At 34.9% G+C, this 17241-nt stretch overlaps 1 protein-coding gene across 3 annotated transcripts in view; it reads left to right on the forward strand.

Moving 5' to 3' along the window:
• LOC110686636 (serine/threonine-protein kinase ATM-like) overlaps positions 1 to 16747 on the forward strand; it is a 47419-nt gene extending 30672 nt beyond the window's left edge. For 2 of the 3 annotated variants that reach the window (XM_021863237.1, XM_021863238.1), the window contains exons 50-79: positions 590 to 898; positions 1018 to 1133; positions 2279 to 2345; positions 2438 to 2512; positions 2828 to 2947; positions 3700 to 3864; positions 3947 to 4045; positions 5026 to 5177; positions 5260 to 5461; positions 5543 to 5590; positions 5696 to 5779; positions 6382 to 6465; positions 7935 to 8015; positions 8801 to 8890; positions 10340 to 10402; positions 10648 to 10788; positions 10964 to 11020; positions 11150 to 11209; positions 11341 to 11435; positions 11540 to 11648; positions 12422 to 12511; positions 12721 to 12800; positions 12882 to 12960; positions 13056 to 13102; positions 13174 to 13273; positions 14096 to 14227; positions 14322 to 14456; positions 14543 to 14608; positions 15585 to 15728; positions 16424 to 16747. In XM_021863237.1, the coding sequence (XP_021718929.1) occupies positions 590 to 898; positions 1018 to 1133; positions 2279 to 2345; positions 2438 to 2512; positions 2828 to 2947; positions 3700 to 3864; positions 3947 to 4045; positions 5026 to 5177; positions 5260 to 5461; positions 5543 to 5590; positions 5696 to 5779; positions 6382 to 6465; positions 7935 to 8015; positions 8801 to 8890; positions 10340 to 10402; positions 10648 to 10788; positions 10964 to 11020; positions 11150 to 11209; positions 11341 to 11435; positions 11540 to 11648; positions 12422 to 12511; positions 12721 to 12800; positions 12882 to 12960; positions 13056 to 13102; positions 13174 to 13273; positions 14096 to 14227; positions 14322 to 14456; positions 14543 to 14608; positions 15585 to 15728; positions 16424 to 16501 (3168 nt within the window). In that variant the 3' untranslated portion in view covers positions 16502 to 16747. Of the gene's footprint in view, positions 1 to 589; positions 899 to 1017; positions 1134 to 2278; positions 2346 to 2437; positions 2513 to 2827; positions 2948 to 3699; positions 3865 to 3946; positions 4046 to 5025; positions 5178 to 5259; positions 5462 to 5542; positions 5591 to 5695; positions 5780 to 6381; positions 6466 to 7934; positions 8016 to 8800; positions 8891 to 10339; positions 10403 to 10647; positions 10789 to 10963; positions 11021 to 11149; positions 11210 to 11340; positions 11436 to 11517; positions 11649 to 12421; positions 12512 to 12720; positions 12801 to 12881; positions 12961 to 13055; positions 13103 to 13173; positions 13274 to 14095; positions 14228 to 14321; positions 14457 to 14542; positions 14609 to 15584; positions 15729 to 16423 lie in introns of those variants that run through there. The other variant, XM_021863239.1, reaches the window with a different exon arrangement.
• The last annotated feature ends 494 nt before the right edge of the window (positions 16748 to 17241 follow it).

Below are 17241 nucleotides of genomic sequence, written 5' to 3' on the forward strand. Positions count from 1 at the left end.
TATTGCTGATAAAAACGTAAACTTACTGATTGAAACTTTCTTTTTACTGCAGTGATATTATTAAGTTGAACAGTACAGGGCCTGTGTTTTAGGATCTTTTTCTTTTGTTCAAATTAGTTTTTATATTCTAAGAGATTTACGTATTCAACCTCAAACACAATCTCATAGCATGATTTCCCCCCCAACAAAACTGACCTGATTGAATAAGGGAAATATATCCTTTCCAACCTCTCATATTATGCCTTAGATTTGGGCAGTAATCCTAAAATTGCACTTATCTTCAACTGAAGGGAGTATATTGCTCAACATATGCATCTATTCTAAGATTAGAGGGAGAATGCTCATTTTCTTTATAAGAAGCTTTGTCACAATTCTCACAAAACTTTGGCCTTCCCTTTATTTTAGAATCCAAGATATATAGTGGTAGAAATTGAAGAAATTGCTATGATGAAATGCTTTTTGATTATCTGAATTCTAGTTAAATCTCTGCCACCCTGCGTTTAATGTAAATTTCAAATACTGATGAAAGAGTGCAATTAGCTCATAGTTAGAACTGATTAATATTTCCTGTTGTGGGATTTTTGTGAAGCTGACCTCTCAAATTCTGACCTTCGAACATGAGGGCAACTGGAGCAAGGCTCTCAAATATTATGATTTACAAGTGAGGTTAGATTCGTTGGAGAATTATCCAAAGTACTCAACTGATGAAAGCTGTCGGGCAACTTCTAGTGTGTCTTTATCGGAAGCAGAATTAGGGGTGAAGCAAAGAAAGCCATACAAAGGGGTCATTAAATCTCTGCAACAAATTGGGTGTGCCCATACACTTGATTTGTATTGTCAAGGGTTGGCTTCTTGTAGAGGGGAGTTCCAACATGATTTGGAGTTTGTGGAACTGCAGGTTTGTCTGATTATATGAAGGAACTTGATGAGCTTTGAGATTGTTTTTAAAGTTGTTATCTCATTATGCTTATTAATGCTAATTCTTTTAATTGATTTGCTTCTTTTAATTATATTTAGTATGAGGCTGCTTGGCGTTCTGGCAACTGGGACTTCTCTATGTTTAACATAGGAGACACTTCAATAGCTTCAAACCAGTTTTCTAGAAGTGACCGTTTCAATCAAAACCTGCATAGGTAACTACTCTTCATCAAACCTGACAATGAATGTGAAGGTACTTGAATATTTTATATGACACCTGTCTAGTTTTGGTTAATTGATACCCAATGATTATTACTTTTCACATGGTACACTTGGATTTTGGGCTTCACCATGTTTTGCCGATACTCAAAATCTCTTGTTGTGCCTATTTATTCAAACTGTTAATAAAGTTGAACAAACAGTCCTCATTCATGTATAGGATGTCCAACATTATTGCTGAATATTCCTTCACATAGTATCTAATAGAGCCCTTTTGGCGGGTCTCTCGCAGCTTCATCCAAGCAACAAAGTCTCTATTCTCTGGGTATAATTGTGTATTTGAGTTCCGACTTGAATTCCGCCCCTGTGTCTGTCTTCAATCTTTTTGCTTTAAAGTCAGTGTGCTTCGTGCACCGCAACTTAGCATCGTCCGATAAGTACATGACTGAGCAGTTCAAAAAAATTGATGGGCTGATGGATAAAAGAGAAGCGCTCCGTGAGCAATTGAACTTTGTTCAGGGGCAAGATGAACAGTTCAAAGGGGTACCATGAGAACAATGTATATCAATTTGTACAAAATAGAATTGCCAAAACTAGAGAGGTACCATGTAAATTTCCACGTGAGACTTTTTTTTGGTACAAGGATTCGTCTAGGCAGCACTCTGTAAAAGCCTACCTCAGGCCCCTATAAGCACATATAATTTCTGATAAAGTTCAAGGTATAAATATTTATTATCTTAAGATTTTTTTACTTTGGTTCTTTCCGCCTAACTAAAAAGTTAATGAATATTTGAAATGGTTTTATTCCTTTTTCCTTATTATTTAAATTTCAACAATCTTTCTGCTCATCAATGCATGCCATATGGATTTCTCTTTTTGATGTATTCAGTTGTGCACCCTCCCACACATGCACCAGCACATGCACACACTCATCATTGCACATACACACCTACTTGCCGCGCAATTATTCTTTTCGATGTACATGTGTTTGTTGTAGCTACATTTTAACCCAACAGACTCTGGAATGTAAGATTTGCACAACCGTATCCTATTTATACTGATGGGGTGCCCTGACTTGCAAAGAAAGAGTAAGAGTTTTCATTCTCTTGATTAATATTGTGCCTCTACTTTATATGATCAGCTGTTTAAGGGCATTGCAAGAAGGGGATTCCCGTGAATATTATAAAGAACTGAAGGATTCCAAACAGGTCATAAATATGTCTGATTTTCTGTTATGACAGGCAGCATATTAATGCAATATAGGGACATAGGCAACTCACTTACAATTTTATGTGTTTAGGAGCTTGCATTGTCTCTTTATCATGCAAGTGAGGAGAGCACAGAGTACATCTACTCGACAATAGTTAAACTACAGGTATATGCTCTGGTAAAGTTAATTTACTGTTTTAAGGTCTGCACATCATAGAACAGCAGTTACAATGCCAAGTGGTATATACCTTAGTTATTTGATGCTCATCTTTCTTTCCATTTCCAATTTTTCCACTGTTGTATATCTTCCCTTTAACCCAATGTTAGATGGATTTCCAAAGGTTTAGCCTTGTATTATTGTGAACCTTCAACTATGTTGTGCACATCGCAGAGTTGAAATTCCATATTTTTTGATCAGAAGTAGTTGAAGAGGACAATTGGATAGACCCTAATATATGTATTCCCTATTCACACTATGCAGATCCTAGATCATCTGGGCATGACATGGGATTTGAGATGGAGACCAATGTGTAACAGTACAAGTTCCTGGCAAGATAAGTGTAATGTGCTTTCTGAACCCACTTTTCCAGTGTTGGATGAGGTACTTGAGGCTATCTTATAGCTCTTTTTTGGTTTTCTCTAGACAAAGGGTTAATGTGTGTGTTACAATCACCGTCAGTTCTTTGTAGTAAGATATTCCTGAAGACAATTGTTATTATAGCTTCTTGCCTATCCATGAGAAGTGTGAATAGAATCAATAAGGATGCATCTGCAATAGAGTTGGATAAAAAAATCATCATTTGCATCAAAACATATTATCCGGTAAAAATAATGCTTTGTCTTGATAAATCAACTAGGTTCTTTCTCTTCTATACCCCCACAGTCTTCATCCTCATAGCATTATTAGCTACTATGACTTGCAAGTCCAACAATGCCTTCATATTAGGACACTCAGTGTAAACTATTCTCTCCGTCACTTTTTATTCTTTGCGCTTTGGAGTTCACGGTATCTAATGCTTATCTTTGACCGCGTATTTATTCAATATGATATGAGTAAAAATTCTGAAAAGTTGATATTTAGAAAATTCATTTCAAGCCGTATCTAACAAGATCCCACATGATATAATTTTGAAATTTATAATAGTGAATTATTAAAGTCAAAGTACTAAAAAGTTGAAGATATTAGTCAAAGCGTAAAGAATGAAAACTGGCGGAGGGAGTAGCATACTTTCGGAGGAGCATTTTTAACTTTCATAATTTCTTTGTAAGAAAAGGGGGATCGTTTTCTACTGGGCTGTAGTCATATATATGGTCATAAAACTGGTTATCACACTTTTCTTTCTTATAATGTAGCTATCAAGTCTGAATGCACAGTGGAAGTACATTGTGAAGCAGACACAACTGCACATGAACTTGTTAGAGCCATTTGTAGCATTCAGAAAAGTCCTGCTCCAAATTTTGGGTTGTAAGGATTGTACAGTTCAGCATCTTCTGCAATCTTCATCTGTTCTTCGCAAGGTTTTACTCGTAAAATAAAATACTATGTTTTCTTGTCAGAATTTTTTGTCAATTTGTTTACTAATGATTTATTTATTGATAGGGTACTATGTTCTCTCAAGCTGCTGCATCTTTACATGAATTCAAATTCATGTGCATGGAATTGGGTGGCCAAAATACAAGTTTGTACTGGCATGGCAGGGTAAAAAATTTAATTTACTCTTTGTTAAACTGAAGTATAAAATGTTTTTTGAAAGAAGAAAAAACACCATATCAGTTTAAAATTTGGTGAAAAGGGAGGGGGGGGGGAGAAGGGACTAAATTTGTTGACTATTGATTAGATGCAATAACTTAAAAACAAATTGGAAATTAAACCCTTCACTTCTTCAACAGTATGTAGGCTGGGCTGGTTCATTTCTAAACTTACCAGTTACCACTTGTGCTGCGAATTTGCTATAGAGACACTTTTCCTGATCTGGACCTAACAATATATCAGCTTAACTTTTGGAATATGGATAGTTGTATTACCAGGCAACATTGATGTGCTTGTTCTTATCAGTTCAAAAATATGAGAATTTGCCTGAGATGCACTGAGTACGAGGGACACAAGGCAGTGGGAAGTCTATGATTATGGAGCAGATTAAGAAAATATATTTCCTGGGTAAGGGAGAAAATTTTTTAATAGAGTATATCATTATTATATTAACCAAAACATGGGAAAATCGATTGCCCACAAACTTCTAGCCGACCTCTTTAAGTGAACATGGCAAGCATTACAGGAGCTAGTAAGCATTAGGTGACGTCAAGAAGCATTATGAAGCTGTCAATAATAGAATTTTGACCATGGAGAGAGATGTTTTCAAGAGAAATGATGACAAGCATTTAATTGTGTTTCTTTAGAAGCACTTAATGGCCTTTTTATGCTATTATTAGGCCTTGTTCTCTTCACTTTAAACATATTGAATTCAGTAAAAGTAATCTAAGTTCAGTTAAGCAAAATAAGTTCAAGTTTTTAAAAATATCAGTAAAAATTACTTGATCAGTAACTTCAAAGAATGTGGTAATACTATGTCACAAGGTTACATTCGAGAACAGTGTGGAGTCTGATACCAAAAATCTAAGGTGTCATTGAAACCTGAAAGGTCATTACCTACAATTGTGTTACTGAATTTGTGTTTGCAGCTTGAAGAGGCCAAACTTCTGAGAGCACAAGGTCGGCAAGAGATGGCTATCAACCTTGCAAAATATATTGCAGAAGAGAACCAATCAAATGAAGATGCATCAGATGTACATCGTTTGGTTGGCAAGTGGCTTGCAGAAACTCGATCTAGCAAGTCAGTCATAATATCATGCATGTGTCTCCTGTATATGAACATTTTCTATTCTGTAGGCATCTTATAGTTGAACTGGATGCAGCTCGAGGACAATTTTGGAAAAGTACTTGAAGCGTGCTGTGACATTTGCTGAGGAGCTCAAAGCTTTCAACAGGAAATCTGTGGACAAAAAATGCCAGGCACATTTCCATCTTGCACATTATGCAGATGCACTATTTAGAAGTCATGAAGAAAGGCTGAATTCCAGCGAATGGCAAGCTGGTTTGCGTTTAAGGAAACACAAGGTACTAATTTAATCTTGTTAGAACTTAGAATGCAATATACCAAGCAAAGTGAATTAACTCATGAAATTTATTTTAATGCAGAAAATGGAATTGGAGGCTCTCATTAAGAGATTCAGGAGTTCAACAAAGGCAAGTTAGCACTGTTTACTGGTCTATTGTACATATAGATGATAAATATAGAGTATATTCGTTCCTCATCCCTTTCCTTAACACTTATTTTTTTCTGCTGTATAGGGGGAGAAAACAGACTATTCACTAAAAATACAGGATTTGCAAAAGCAACTTGCTTTGGACACTGAGGTTGCTGAAAAATTACAGGTATTTTGTAACTGCAAATTTTCAGATTTTTGTTTCTTCTTTGTAACTAAATGCTGTATCTGTCATATCATGTGCATGTTGGATTATATCTGCACTTAAAGTTGATGTTCGGTATATCTGGCGGTATGGGCTGCCTACTTGTGCTTGCCAGAGAAAGTGATGATTGAGATGCATTGTAGTATTTCCTGCATCACATGCATATAGTCAGAGCTTAAGGATATATGGAAGTTAATGTTGAATGTGATTAACAACTCATTTGGAGCTAAAATACTTTCCACTAGAGCACATCAAATACTCTTGTTAAGTGCAATTTTGATAATGTAACTGGGCAGAAAAAATGGATGTATTGACAATAGCAATGAGATGAAAGGAAAATTACATACAGCAGTAGTGTTACTGCTTGTCTAATGTGAAAGTTCTGCTACAAATATTTTCACTGTTGTACTTCATCAGCCATATAACAGGTGGTTGTAACTATGAATTCCACCATTTAATCTTCTGTAGTAATTTTGTTTCCGCCTTTATAAGCATAAACCTTTGTATAGAAAGTGTGATTCATTCTCAATATCCAGCTTCTGAGACATTTTTATTTTATGTTTCAGGATGACAGAGATAAATTTTTGAACCTGGCACTTGATGGATATAAATATTGCCTCATCTTAGGGGAAAAATACGATGTCAGAGTGGTTAGTTTTCAATTTGTTGTGCTCTGGTACTTAATGCTTGGACGTTTCTATTCTTCTCTTCTTTTGTGATAAACATACATGTCAAACCCTAGAGGAACTTCCGACGCTGGAGCTTGCCAGTTTATTGTCATGTCTTTAGTTGTAGAGAGAGGGTAAGAAAGGGGGGCGGGGGGAAATAAGCTGAAAATATGTGATGCTTTTTAAATTGTTGATGAGTGATGGTTTCTGAATTGCTTCTGCACAGAAAGACGGGGGAAAAGGGAGAAAGAGACAACGGGTTAACAGTGAGAAAAATATGACGCCTTTGCTATGAATTCCACCATAATTCGTTTGTTTTTTTTTATGCAATTCATCAAAAACTGATAAATTAAAACACTTTAGAACAATATGATAAAATCCCATGTGATGAGGAGTATCTAAGAATTTAGGTGAATATTCTCTCAATGAGGAAGATAATGGCTTTTCTTATGTATTTTGGTGAATAAATATTCTCTCAAGGGAATATTACTTACTATAATCATATGATTTTTTTTTTGTTTATGCATCCTTTGTTTTCTTGTAAATGCATCGCTTTTACTAGTCTATTATTCATATACTATTGTTTGATTATTCACAATAGTTATTTTCATAATTTCAACTTTCTTTGTATTTTATTAATAGACAATTAAAGCTATCAAGTGTCAAAGTTGTGTCTTGGAAAATGTGTCAATCAAAGTGATGCAATTAGAACCAAAGATAGGGAGTATTTTTTTACAAATATACTTTCTTAAATGCTATCTACATCATTTTTATATATAAATGATACTCCCTCCGTCCCATAAAAATGTCCATGTACTCCTTTTCAGGTGTCCCAAAAATTTGTGCCCATTTGTGAATCATTCCATTTTTGTCATGTGGTTTTAGACAATTATACCCTTATAAATCTTGTCCTACCTTTTTGTACCAAAAATTGTACTATAACAAAGATGTTGACATGTTTTTGGATTTTTGCACCAATTTACATTTTCCCATTTATGCAGTCCATCACTTTCTCTCACTAAATGCAAAAGTGGTAGCACATGTGAGAAATGTACTCATCATTATGGGACGAAGGGATTAATATAATTCAAGTTATATGGTCTCATTATTTTTCTATTCTTTTGAAAGTTTGATCATGTAATTTAGATTTGTTAAGTAAATATATCAATATACCATAAATAAATCTTGTTTCTAAGTACATTTCATATGAATCTGTGATATATGTTGTAGAAATTATATCTGCTAAATAAATTTAAAGATACAAATAATTCAATTGTGACCCAAATTCTAGTTATAATTACAACTTGATCATTATCTAACCTCTAATTATTACAAAATTATTTATGTAGTTGCTGGAATGTTGTGTCGAGGCACACACTTTAGTTTTTTCTCGTATGCCTGATTGACTCCTATGCTAGCAGTAATCTATCTAGTTTCTATGATTATTTCAGGTATTCCGACTTGTTTCTATCTGGTTTGGCCTCTCTTCTAGGCAAAATGTTATTAAGGCAATGGTCAACACTGTTAATGAGGTATGTAAATGTCATTGCAAAGCAATATTAGTGTATTAATCATATGTCAGCGCTTAGAAGCTCAATCTTATACAAGTGAATGTATGATTGTTTGACATCTAATCGTTTCTTCTGTCTGGTATTCTAGTTTGTGCCCTCTCTTCCTAAGTTCCAAGGCGTGCAAATAGTGTAATCATGAGGGATCTAGACTTGTGCTTTGCTAGTTTTTTTCTGAAAACAATTTAGAATTCTCCAATGAATATCTGGAACTCAAAAGGTTAATTTAAAATGTATTAGAATCATTAGTTTTCATTTTATTTTCTATCGATAGGCTGTCAAGGTAAATATTAATTAACCCATAGAAAATTAGAGGGAACAAATACAAAAATGATATGAGATGGCTTCTTGTCTGTAAAATGGATTGTTTCAAATCATGATGGTTTATTGGCTTTCTCATTATATATATTCTCTTATTACCTAATCTCTCCTCTTACTAGCCCTTTTGCTTCATCTCCAAGCGAATCCTAAAAGCTTTATCCTGTATTTATGCCTAACTGAAATCATCCCATCCCCTATACTCAATGCTACCTGGAGGTAGAAAGCCTACACGGCGTGAAAGTGATATCAAGAAAGACAGTTTCATTTTGCGTTGTTGTGGATCCATTTTTGTCATGATACATGTGCATTGTGATTGACTGCCAGCTTTTTTATTTTGTATTTCAGTTTCCTCAGGACTATTATTCTGTAATTTTAATCTGTCATAATTTCGCAATCATATTTGTTAATTTTAAAATTCATGTTTGTAGGTTCAGTCATACAAATTTATACCACTTGTCTACCAGATTGCATCTAGGATGGGCAGCACAAAAGAAGTTCAAGGTCCCCATAGCTTTCAGGTATACCAGAATGCATACTTCAGCATCAACAACACTGTCTACTAGTTTTTGGGCTTTTGCAGATAGATTTTTGTATAATTGATGCCAAAAGTCCTGGAGAGACCTATGATGTGAGGATATTTGAGATCTTAGATTAATTTAGAGATTTGAACACTTCAAGGGAAAGCATCTTTGTTTACATGTTCATTCTGAACACTTGTAGAGGTGATCAAAGGGCAGGCCGGAGGATTAAAAATCGTCTCACTAAGTTGGGCCGAGCCAGGGTTTGGGCTGAAAATGTTTACCCAAAACCCATAAATTTAGACCGGGCTTTTCGGGCTATTTTGGACCAGCCAAAAGTATTAAATAAAAATGTTTAAAATGCATGTCCATAGCCCGCCAAAAGTCAGGCCCATCTTGATCACCTCTAGAGACTTGTAAGTTTGAACCATGCCCGCCGCACTAGGGTCGAGCATCATAAGTAGAGAATAATTCTCTGCAAAACGAAACAACCCAACCTTTGGAGAGACTTGTATTTTCAACGTGCATAGAAAAAAGTCAGCTGCAATCATAATCACAGAAAAGGCCTCAGTTGAGTTGGTTCCATAAATGGCGTCTTTGGGTTACCGCATGTTATTATTGATGCTACTCTTGCAGTAGCATCCTACATTCTTTCTAAAGTAGCCGGTCTTTCTCCTGATAACTTTGTTCAAGAGTGTCTATTTCTCCTGATAAACTTTTTGAATTATGACCAACGTTCATGTTCATACGGAGTAATTTTCAAGAATTAACCTCCATTCTGCAAATGGCAACACACCCTTGGCCAGCCCACCATTCTGATTAATATATTAAACTTCTTTGTTTCTCTGACCGAATGAAAACTTCATCCACCAGTGACACAGAACTATAGTAACCGGTCAAATGAAACAACTGTAATTCACACGAAGTATTTCAATTTATTTTTTTCCCCTTTCCAAGCTTACTTGGAAATGATGGATTCCTTCTTTTTGACCCCTCCATTACTAGGCACATTCGCTGTGAATAAGCTTTTAGCATAGATCTTAAATATTCTGCTATTTTGAGAGTGTTCCTTGTGAAGATATGTATAACGTCAACTCAAGAAACATAGTATATAAAAAAAGAGAATAGTGTTAGCTTTTATTATTCTGCAGGAGAGAGAGGACAGAGTAGAGTGTAGGATAGTTATGGCGATGGTGGATGTGATTTGATAGAAACTACTGTTATGCTCTTAGTTTCATATATATAGGGATCAATAGACTTGTAGATTCTATTTTCACTTATCTTACACTTCCCACGCAGCATTATTTAGAATTAGAACAGTCTCCTTTTTCAAGTTAAGTCTAAGTATATGCTTCTGTTCAACACCCAATTACAAGTCAGCTTAATAAATTATAGATGCGAGAGCTCTTTTTACAATATAGCTGACTGACTACCTAATAAATCATGCAGTTTGCTTTGGCTTCACTAGTGAAGAAAATGGCCATTGAGCACCCATATCACACCTTACTGCAGGTATATTGTATCCTGTATTCTCTGTAATGATATTATATAGGTTCAGGGAAAAGGGCATTGTTGTTTTCAGCCTTTCCATTTCATAGCATATTCTCAATTTTGTATACTTCTTTTTTTTTTTTTTTTTTTTTTTGGGGGGGGGGGGGGGGGGGGGGGGGGTTGGGGTTCAATAATTTCCACTTAAGGTGATCCCTTGTTTTTTTCCCCTTCACCTCACCACTGTATCATTTATCTCTTGGAATCAGCTTTTGGCTCTTGCAAATGGTGACCGGATAAAGGACAAACAACGCAGTAGAAACTCGTATGTGGTTGATGTAGATAAAAAGGTTGCCGCAGAAAATCTTTTGAAAGAGTTACTATCACATCATGGGAACGTTATTAGACAGGTAAACATGTACTATAATTAAGTAGTGTAGGCGACCATTTTGTTGTTGACCCTTTCAAGTTGCCAGTTTGGTATGAGCTCCAAGGTTTGATTAAAGTACAATTATGTAGATGTTCACTATACGAATGGGTTCGCCAATATTGACAAGCTGTTTTGATGATTTATGTGTCATATAGATGAAACAACTGGTGGAGATTTATATTAGACTAGCCGAGTTAGAGACAAAGAGAGAGGTTTGTTCCTCTTCTTCCCCTTTGATATCCTAGATTTAAACCCTTGAATTTTTTGAGCTCTGTAACAATCTGAATATAAATTGTAATGGTAGCTTTTTAAAAGATTACTGAATCTTATTTTGTTAACAGGATACCAACAGGAAGGTTGGCCTTCCAAGAGATATTCGAAGTGTCCGGGAACTTGAACTTGTATGTTCAATACCATAATTCCTTTTTTTTTTTTTTTTTGAAGAAACAATACCAATACCATAATTCTTGGTTGCATACAGTAAATAGATTGTAAGTTTGCTTAATAATAAATCTGCTATGCTGAATATCAGGTACCAGTGTTGACGTCCAATGTCTCTGTTGACCGTAGTTGTCAATATAGTGAAGGGACGTTTCCCTACTTCAAAGGATTGGGTGATTCTGTTGTGTATGTTCAATGAACTTTAAATCTCAAGTTTGTTGTTCCTGTTACTTCTGATCAGTATTTGATCATGTTTATAATCATCAAGTTGATGAACTTGCCTTGTGTAGAGTGATGAATGGTATCAATGCTCCAAAAGTGGTTGAGTGCTATGGTTCTGATGGTAAAATATATAGGCAATTGGCAAAATCTGGAAATGATGATCTGAGACAAGATGCGGTATTTTGTTCAACCTGAAGTTTCAGTTCTTTATCTCATCTTTTTGTACATCTTTCACTCGTAATTTTTTGTTATCTTATCTGCTTCTTAAATCTTGATTTGTCTATTTGATTTTTTTTTTTTTTTTCCCATTCATAACTGTTTGCATATGTGATGATGTTCTGGTCCTCATTTCTTATGCTTTTAGCATATACTTCCCCTGACATTGTCATTTGACATGGTGGATGAGACCAATAATTTTAACTTTCTTTTCTGTCATTGTAACTTTATTCCTGACTTCCAGGCTACTTTCTCAAAAAATAATTTGAATAATTTGTGTAGATGAAGATGAAGATAATGTTGGACTGAAAATCTTTAATTTTCGGTTCTCTCAGGGAAATACTATGTTATTGCTCGTAGTCCTTTATTGTGTGGTTGTTTTCTAATTTTGCAAATATGTAATGAGCTTTTGGCTAGTACATACGAAGTATATAATTTCCTATCAAAAGAAGAACATAATACACAATAACTAATTATCTTTTTTATCTCTCCTCTTAGATGTTGTAATTTGAATAAAAACAATCTCCTGTTTAATCAGGAGCATTTTGTCTTGAAAGTTTTTCAGTTCCAGAAACATATATATTGGCAAACCTTGGCTGAAGCAATCTTTGATACTAATCATGAAGTCTGAAGTTTCTGCTGCAGATATCATTTACTTGCTACAATTCTTATTCCTGTGTTTATATATTTATTTGGTTTTTATTGTTAGACATCTTTTCCTCTGTGGCTAACAGGTCATGGAGCAATTTTTTGGCTTGGTCAACACATTTTTATATAATAATCAAGACACGTGGAAAAGAAAATTAGGAGTACGCACATACAAGGTATGTACCTTCTGTTCTAAGGTATTTTAAATTTGTTTCTTCTTCCCAAAATAAATGATATCAGAGTGTGTCTCTTCATGAAGGTGATTTAAGCTCATAAAATGACTAAAAGTTGAATATGGTAGGCAAAGTATCTGGCTTACTGGTATCTGTCAGTGCAAAAGTTTAAGATGAGGTTCTCTTTGACTAATATTGAGAGGGCTGTGCAGGTTGTCCCTTTTACTCCTAGTGCGGGTATTATTGAGTGGGTAGATGGTACTCTTCCCCTGGGTGAATATCTTATAGGAAGGTAAGTTTGATGTGCAATAGATTATCCTACTCCATGTATGTTTTGAGTTATGATAAATCTCAAATGTTTATTGCTTGTCAGCTCACGTAATGGAGGTGCACATGGGCGCTATGGTGCAGGAGATTGGCCATTTTCTAAATGTCGGGAGCACATGATGAATGTAAGTCTTTTGTTGCATCCTATTCTAAGTTTTGCTCCAGTTCAACTTTCAAAAGTTGAACATCTTGATTAAATCTATGTAATTGATTCTTATAGGTGAAAGATAAGCGCAAGGCATTTCAGGAAGTGTCTGAAAATTTCAGGTACTGGTTACCTTCAGATAATCTGCTTAGAAATTGGGGGCTCTATCTGGCTGACGTGACAATTATTGCAGGCCTGTCATGCATTTCTTCTTTCTTGAAAGATTTTTGCAGCCAGCTGATTGGTTTGAGAAAAGATTGGCTTACACTCGGAGTGTGGCAGCCAGCTCAATGGTGAGGAATTGAGGATTCCTATCTCTCGTTTTGACATTTTAAATAAATTGATTAGTTGATAAAGTCATGGAACATCAACAAGAGATAATCTAATAGCTACATATCAATCAAATCAAATTTAAAAATTCCTTTTCTGCAAAGCTATGATCATTGCAAAGCTACAATCATTGCTGAACATTCTTCATACCCTCTTTCATGTCGTGTTTTATTGCTTTCTTCAACAAGGGGGTCTATAGATCTATTGTATCAGTGAAGATGAATTCTGTCAGATACATTTGATTGTAGTAGACAAATTTAACCTCTTTTTTAATACACATAAATCTTTACCGTATAAATAACTTAAGCCATCATAGTAACTATTTTTAGTTGGGCCTTGGCTTCAAACCTTAATGAAAATCAATTGTAATGGAAAAATTCTCAAAAGATTCTAACAGAGTTGAAATGAAGGTGACATCATTGGATGATAACATGTACGCACCAAGATTTTTGTTTTAACCCTGAGCCCTACCAGTGGAGTATATTAGCTGATAAAAATAGTTAATATATGTTCAATCAACCTCTTAACTGCATTGACCTGATTGGCTTCAAAATACCTGTAGTTATGAAATTTCTATATACTTTCTAGGGTAAACTTCCACTAGACCAATTAAAAGATTAAGGAGATTCTTTCCCTTGCAAGTGCTGCTGTACACCTTACATTTTCTCTTCATTTACGTACTTGAGTGTATTGTTAACTATCTAGGCTGCTAATTGCTTCAGCTGCAAACAGTGAGTTTTATCTTCTAGAGAATTTTTTATGCTCACAAACTTTCTCTTTTATAGGTAGGCTACATTGTTGGACTGGGAGATCGACATTCTATGAATATATTAATTGATCAGGCTACTGCAGAAGTTGTTCATATTGATCTTGGTGTAGCTTTTGAACAGGGCTTGATGCTTAAAACACCAGAGAGGGTTTGTCTATGAATTCATTGCTTTTTTTAATTACTATGGTGTACCTGTGTTATTATTCTCTGCTTGATTGTGTGAGTTCACCTATCTTTTCCAGGTACCATTCAGGCTTACACGAGACATCATAGATGGGATGGGCGTCACCGGAGTTGAAGGTGTTTTCAGAAGATGTTGTGAGGAAACACTTGCCGTGATGCGAACAAATAAAGAAGCTCTCCTGACTATCATTGAAGTACTGCCAACTCATAAAGTCTCTTGTCTTTACGGATCTTAATAAGCAATTTAGTATTTTGTAGTTACCTTCTTATCGCCATGCAGGTTTTCATTCACGATCCTCTTTATAAATGGGCTCTATCTCCACTGAAGGCACTGCAGAGGCAAAAGGTAATTTCTCTTATGCAAATCAAGAAAGCAGTCCAAAACTAAGTGAGGAATAGTAATAGTAGCTTTCAACTTTCCACAGCTAAGTTAAACGTACAATTGATAGTTTTGTGGACCACATCAAGATCATATATATATATATATATATATATATATATATATATATATATATATATATATATATAAACCTGAATAACTCGCAGCATTTGATAAGAACGACCTAGCAAGAGGGTTGTTCAGACTTCAGAGTCGTCATACTGGGCTTAATTCAATTTATCTGATTCTGGTCATATCATGGGTGATCAAACATTCCAGTCTTTTGCCAATTAGGTTATCATAAAACATTAGTAAAATATTAGGCGTTTTAATAAGGATCATGTCATTTTATAACCATCATATCAGTTTGTGTCAAATTCTGGTTATATTTGTTTTGGGTCTGATTCAAAGTTTTAATTGGGTAATTGGGCATGGGTCATTTTCACCTGCTCTAGAAAAGACCATTTTAAGAACACCCCCCCCCCCCCACCCAACCTCAAATCCATCATGCGCCACAGCCAACAATGTTCATCACAGATGCTCTCACTCCCTAAATACCTTAGACTGTATCCTGGGTGTTCTGGCCTCCTGGGTGGGAAGACTGGGAACTATGCCTCGAGTGGACATGAGGTAACTGGCTGCTATTTCTGGTCTAGATAACACTCAGACCGAGACCACATGTAACATAAGTTATCATCATTTGTGAATTTTGTTTTAACATATTGTGTAATAGAAATCCTTTATACTTTGTATAATGTAATCTTTTATATATTTATTTTTTCCCCTTTGCACAAGCATGTGCTAAGTATAAATAAATGAAAATTACAGTTCCAAAAAAAAAAAAAAAAAAATGATAATTATTGATAAATTAGAAGTGAATTTGCGCATCAGTGTTACTATGTGAAAGTGATGCTCATCCACCATGTATTTTGCCCTTTGACAGGAAACAGATGAAGATTTAGAGACTAGCTGGGAAGACTCGCAAGATGAATGTGAGGGGAATAAGGATGCTGCACGTGCACTGATGCGTGTTAAACAAAAACTAGATGGCTATGAGGATGGTGAAATGAGAAGTGTGCATGGACAGGTAAATTGAGTTGGTAATAATTGACAGTATATATTTACATCCATTCGCTGTCGAGCCCAATCTTTCAGTCTTTCCTTTGTCCATTTTCTCAGTCTTTCTTCTATAGTTCCATGTGATGAAACAATTAATGAGATTGAGAGCACTGTCAAATTCCTTTGTTTATCTTATTCTTTTATATCAAGTCCATACCAATATATCCTTAATGCTGAACTACCAATAACAAATCAAAGGCTAGTACAAGAACAATTACCTCTATTAGGCCACCAAGCAGGATTCTTGTTTTTGATTTTTTATAGAAGTATAATACCGTCTTCTGATTTGTAACTAACTGTGAGAGAGATTTATTAGCTCACTGACAAAAGTACTCTAAATTGATAGAGTTCATGAGAAACCTACAAAGTTAAATTGCAGCATGCCTTATGCTCAAGCTTAAGTTAATGTAGTTTATATTTATGTGATACCTGCCCCGCAGATGACTTTGTTTACAAGCTACTTCATATTAGATTTTACTGAATATGTTCAGAAACCTGCATGCTTAACAGAAATCAAAGATTAGCTAATTTTAGGTCATTTGAAGATGGTTATGTCTATTAGAAATCTTAACATCCTATCTTTTTATTTCTTTTTTCCTTTTTTTTTTTTTTCTTTTTTTTTCTTTTTTTTTTTGTCTGGAACATCCTGTCTTTGTGTTGTAGGTTCAACAGCTGATACAGGATGCGATTGACCCAGAGAGGCTATGCAATATGTTCCCTGGATGGGGTGCATGGATGTGAAGAAACAAGTAACTAGCCCTCATAATTCTTTGTATAGTTGGTCTTGTGCCCTCTCCCTTCTCTTTTTTTCCTCTCTGTATATCCTTTGTTGTGCGAATGTGTCCATATTGAGGCTGTACATGACTATATGTATACCGAGGTGTTGAGTCCGAGAATTGTACAGTGGGGCTCATTCAGTTTTGTGTACAAATCTTGCATCTACGATGTAAATGAATGCATAGTAATCAAAGTAAGTTTCTTCAAGAACGTTGTCCTTGCCTTGTAAATTATAGATATCCTCAGTTTCAAAATTCTAATATAGTCTTGCAAAATTTGTCCTGTAACATGATAATCAAAAGAAAATTAAAATTAGTTTCACATTTTAAGATTAAGACTAGTAAAAACGAACAATATAAGAATGGAGTACTCAAAAGTGAGGTGCAACAAAACCAAAACCTCCCTTAATTTTCTTGTGGTAACCAAAGGTTTGGTAGCAGGTTACTGGGCTATTATCTAATCTTAATGAAAAATACCCTTATTTTTGGTACTTAAAAATTTAGAATAGTTATTAAGTCTGAAACTTACTAGTCTCAATTTGTATGTTGCATTTTTAATTTTGATTTGAGGTGTGCCCGATTAATTTTGGTTGTTTAATAACATCATTAACCCTTTTATTAAAATTGGTAAATATCTATTTAATGGTGTGTTATATTCACTTGATTTTTATATATGAACTTATTTGAACTAATTTAAATTTATTA

The sequence above is a fragment of the Chenopodium quinoa genome, unplaced genomic scaffold, assembly GCF_001683475.1.
Source record: "Chenopodium quinoa cultivar QQ74 unplaced genomic scaffold, ASM168347v1, whole genome shotgun sequence".
Taxonomy (NCBI): domain Eukaryota; kingdom Viridiplantae; phylum Streptophyta; class Magnoliopsida; order Caryophyllales; family Amaranthaceae; genus Chenopodium; species Chenopodium quinoa.